Below are 5,066 nucleotides of genomic sequence, written 5' to 3'. Positions count from 1 at the left end.
AGAGAGAAACAGAGAGAGAGAGAGAGAGAGAGAGAGAGAGAGAGAAGCGTTAACAGGTACGTCAGTAATTTCACAGTCAGTTAAGAGTTATAAACTGTTTACTTTTTTTTCTCCATCATCGGTTCAGGTACCTGCCAGAAATCACAAGATTGTCGACGGCGACCGCACAGGTGATGATGTCACTATGACCCTCCAGAGTTCTGAGACGAAACTTGGCCTTTTCCCAAGTTTGTTTGTGAGATCTGAACTCCGCATCTGCGACGTATGAAGACAAACAAACAGTTTCATATAAACTGAGGTCATTTTTTTTCCTCTCCCGTGAATGCTGATAAACTAACCATCTGTTATATCATCGCATGAGACAGCCATAAGGCAGAACTGCCTGTGAAAGACACGCAGGCTTGTAATCAACATCTGTGCTAGTAACTGTAATTGTGTGTGTGATTAGTGCACTAATTTGACCTTCTTGTTCTTCTACACTGGGGCTGACGGGGAGATGCGTTTCTCCTCTGCCATCTGTCTGGCTTCCATCGCTTCTTTCATTCTCTCGTCTCTCCTCTCGAGCAATCTTCAGCGCAGGAGGACGGGCAACATGTTGCTCTGTGACCTTCTCGCTATCATGAAAAATAAACATCAACAAGCACAAAAATATCACGGTGAATTATTATCACGCCTGTCCATAGGTGTTAAACAAACGCTGCTTGTCTTGTTATACCTTTGTTGTAACAAGTATATTATTAAATAACAATATACCAGACAGAAAGCCCGGGTGTGGGAGTCCAAGAACAGACTTTTTAAAGAAATATGATGAATCAACACTGCATAGATGCCAGAGAGCGGATGACTAGCCATGGGCAGAGGTCTAGAGTTTAATCTCACACGCCCCGACCTCGCTCTCTTCTTCCCTACCTAGTAGTAGCTCATTCTTACACGTGTCTTTTCATTTTATCCTCCTCCTTTCCCACAATCCCTTGAGTTTGCTGGGGGCCAGAATGCTGCAGCAGAAGCTCAGCCAATCTGGAGCGAAGCTCCGCCTTCTTTGAGACCTACAAAGAGTGAAAGATGTGTGATAATCTTAAAAGAGAAAATCTAATTTTATGGTTTAGCCGAATACATTAATTATTATATGTTTCTACTCAGTAAATCTTTCCTGAGTGATTTTTTTATGTGTGACGGTCCTCATCTGAACTGAACGTATTTGGTCTCTATTTGAGATTCAATGTGCAGAAATTCTGCTCTGTTCTAAGTGCAGTAGAAACACAAATATTTCCTGTGAGTAAAGAAGAGCATGATAATTCTGTACCTTTATTTTTTCCTAGGAATTAAGGGAAATTTTGATCTCCAAGTTCTCAATTTGCCTTAACTTCTTTTGGAGTTTCCTCACCTCCCCCATCTGACTTCAGTGTAAACACAAACTCAGCGCCGATGTAATTCAAACTGCAAGGATTCTGCGTCTAGCCACTAAGCTCTTTGTTAGACGTGCATGCATTTAAACATTTCATCGATGTTTTTATATGAACTGAATCCACGGTTGATACTGTAGGCAAGATTTAACGGTTTTATTGTAGCTCTATTCCATACTACACTCAGGGTTACTGTAAGCAGACGTGTACGTAAACCTCATCAGCCGGAAATCAACGAGTGTAAGATGTGACCTCATCTAAAGGAAACCCGTCTGAATCTCTGGCGACATCGCGTGGATTCAGGAGAACGCTTTTCGTTTGTTCTCTTTTATTTGCATGCTCCTAGTGTAGACATTATAAATATAAATGACATTTATTATCTCTGAGAAGCGACAGCAACACGTGTAATTACGAGATTAAAACAAACATATTTATTTTTGTACAAAAAAAAACGTTTATTTTACCCGTCTGAATCTCTGGCGACATCGCGTGGATTCAGGAGAACGCTTTTCGTTTGTTCTCTTTTATTTGCATGCTCCTAGTGTAGACATTATAAATATAAATGACATTTATTATCTCTGAGAAGCGACAGCAACACGTGATATTACGAGATTAAAACAAACATTTATTTTTGTACAAAAAAAAACGTTTATTTTTATTTTTATTGAACTTAAAATATAATAATGGTTCAGTCAGTTCTTACATTTCACAGTGTAATACAAACAGAAATACAACAGTAACTAAAGTGTCACATAGCATACACAATTACTAAAGTACAATCAGTCATATTAAAAACAAAATACGCAAATGAAAGGAAAAAGAGGTGTATACACGTAGGCCTAAATTCAAATTAAAAAGCGGAATTTAATACATTATAGATGTCCATAGTACTAATATCTTTACGGCAACGTAACTGAGGATTCGACATTATGAAATATAAATTTCATTTCGACACTTGCATGACACTTTTCATGGCATTTTATTAGATGTTCAAACCATTTAAAAATCCCCTTATATTTCCATGGCTATTGAAACCTTGTATATTTCCCATTCACATTTAATCGAGACAGGTGGAAAAAGCCAGGTCTGAATGAAATCACATGCCTGAAATTTCAGATGTGTAGTACAACACAGCTGTTGTTTTTAGACATAACCGTGCAAATTAGGCTATTTGAACATTGTTGTGTAGCACATCTATGATTAAATTTGAAAACATGCAGTTGTAGTGAATATCGAAACCTTAGAAAAATCTATATTTTTAAAATTACATCTAAATGACTAGAATATTGTAAAAAAAAAAAAAAAGTTCTAATCTTAAAACGAAAACGAAACGAAAAATCTGGACCTGGGGCATGTGTGCACATTTTTTCTTAACAAAATGTAACGTTAATTTCGCTAACAATAAATTCAAGATCTAAATCTTTGTTTTAAAAAGATAAAAAACAAGTTATTTTAGTTTAAGAGTATAATTAACGCGCTAAAACTATTTTCATGGATATGTTTGACCTTACTGGACAGAAATGACGTCAGGACGTTGTGTATAGTGATTTAGATCCTGAGTCCACACTCCAGATCAGTGGGTGGCGGTAATGCACCCGAAAGCTGTTTGCCAACCGCCAATAAAAACAAGAAGAAGAAGAAGAAGAAGACGTCAGGACGCACGGCAGCATTCGCGCCGCTCGGAAGGAAGTGCTGTGTAGACAGTTCGGCCAACTCCGTGAGAAAAGGAAAAAAATAGAAAAAAAAAACACAAGGGAAGAAAAAACTAATTGAAATTCTTCAATCGGGTTCCTTCGGAAAGACTCCGCAAACTACCCCGGTCGGAGAATATCCCCGCCGGGCGAAGCAAAAGTCTTGAGAGCTGGTAATCAGTCTTTATTTTTCACTTTGAAGCTTGTTTTTGGCTGTTGATGTGAGCCGCTGGCGCTGCTGTCGGCCGATCGCCGACACTCATGTGCCGGAAGTCTGCGTAAAACCGCCTCGGTCCCAGCGTCGACGTTTTTTTCCCACTTGTTCTTTTTTTTCTAGCGTTTTTAGCCTTTCCTTTTTTATTTTAGCGGGCAGTAGTGTGAATGCGCGGGTCACGTCATGCTGTGGGCTGCAGGTCCGCCTTCGTTAGCGTTCAGTAGATTCGCCGCAGCCTGTCAATAATATTCAGATATTTAGATTTGATGGGTTATTTGCAAATAAATATTTGAATATTTTATAATATAATCACAAACCATGATTTTACAGTGCATCAAGGATAAAGCAAAGCACATTCTCTTCTCTGCAACAAAATAAATACATTGCACTCAGATAGACGCTAGAGCTACTATGAACCCACCATCTGTAACAATATAACCTGAACACAGACTCACGAGTGATGTTGGTTCTGTGATATGAAGTGTATTACAGTCACGTATGGGGGGGGGGTTTATATCAACTAGCTAATGCGAAATGCATGATTTATTTGTTGCGGTGTTGACCATAAATAGACATACGATAGACACCAGCTCTTCCTGGATTAAATTTTCTGGATAACTCATGTTGTCCAATTCCATATATAATTGTTATTGAAAGTGTTTATTAGTAAAATTGTGCGTTTACTATTGTTATTATTTTCTTTCTGAATCTTTTGTCAAATTATATCCCCCACAGGTCCTTTTTTTATTTAAACGTATAATGTATAACGCTGTCCCTGTCCTTAACCTCTCACTTTAAAAGGTCAAAGGTTATAGTGTGTGCTCAATTTTTGCTTATCAAAATGTTTTTTTTCTTGTGTCAGGGGTGATGGAGGATTCCCATTTCAATTCTTCATATTTCTGGTCCCCTGTACAGGGACAGGTAAGCACACCGATATACACATTTCAACTGTCTACGTTTGAATTTTATGCCCCAAGTTCTTACTGACGCTGTCTGGATCTTCTTTAAAAATAAAGTTCATCCACTGATCACTCTTTCCTAATGTTGGGATCAGAAGGAAAGCGATGCAAAGACTTTTTCCACTACTTGGAACTGCACAGTGTCTTGTTGTCTTCAGAGCCATCTTTATCGTTTGATTTCTGTGTAGACCTTAGTTAGTTTTCCTCTCTCGTTATTTACACTATATGCTCAAATCGGTGGGCAGGGCTAAACAGGCAGTGATGTACAGTCATTGTCAAAAGTTGTGGCAGTGACATAAATTTTGTGTTTTTCAAAGTCATTTCAAAACATAAATACTATTAAAAGTGAATTAAGTAAGTTAACAAAATACTATTAAAAGGACAGTTAAATTTTTTTAATAAAAAATAAAAAATAAATTGTATTTAATGTTTTAAATATAACAATCTTTCAAAATTAATTCAATATTAAATTTTTTTAAATATTTAAGAATCTTATGAAATTTGTTTTTTTAATGATCAAAGATCTTGGCATCCTAGACTGGCTTTAGAGGAGTTTAGACTAGTTAAAGACACAATATGTAATTTTCGCCGCTGGAGGGCACGTATTCAAAATAAACAAATAGACAAAGGCGTAGTTTGTTGATGCTGTGACTGAGTGTGGAATCATGGGAGTTTTCATCTTCATCCCCACAGACGATGCAATCCGACAGGACTCGGGCAGAAATCATGTTCATGGACGAGCTAATGATTTATTAACGTGGTAGAATGAAGCAGGGTGAGGCTGAAAGCCGTCGAAGCG

At 37.6% G+C, this 5,066-nt stretch overlaps 1 protein-coding gene across 3 annotated transcripts in view; it reads left to right on the top strand.

Moving 5' to 3' along the window:
- The first annotated feature begins 2,918 nt into the window (after positions 1–2,918).
- Positions 2,919–5,066, top strand: part of LOC107671195 (zinc finger protein 384-like) — an 18,047-nt gene continuing 15,899 nt past the window's right edge. For all 3 annotated transcript variants that reach the window (XM_016464082.1, XM_016464083.1, XM_016464081.1), the window contains exons 1-2: positions 2,919–3,267; positions 4,171–4,229. In XM_016464082.1, coding sequence (XP_016319568.1) covers positions 4,176–4,229 — 54 coding nt within the window. In that variant the 5' untranslated portion in view covers positions 2,919–3,267; positions 4,171–4,175. The remainder of the gene's footprint in view (positions 3,268–4,170; positions 4,230–5,066) is intronic.

Source organism: Sinocyclocheilus anshuiensis, unplaced genomic scaffold (assembly GCF_001515605.1).
Source record: "Sinocyclocheilus anshuiensis isolate Anshui unplaced genomic scaffold, SAMN03320099.WGS_v1.1 scaffold1286, whole genome shotgun sequence".
NCBI classification, from domain to species: Eukaryota; Metazoa; Chordata; class Actinopteri; order Cypriniformes; family Cyprinidae; genus Sinocyclocheilus; species Sinocyclocheilus anshuiensis.
Note: the sequence above shows the minus strand (reverse complement) of the source record. Positions and strands in the feature narration are given on the sequence as shown.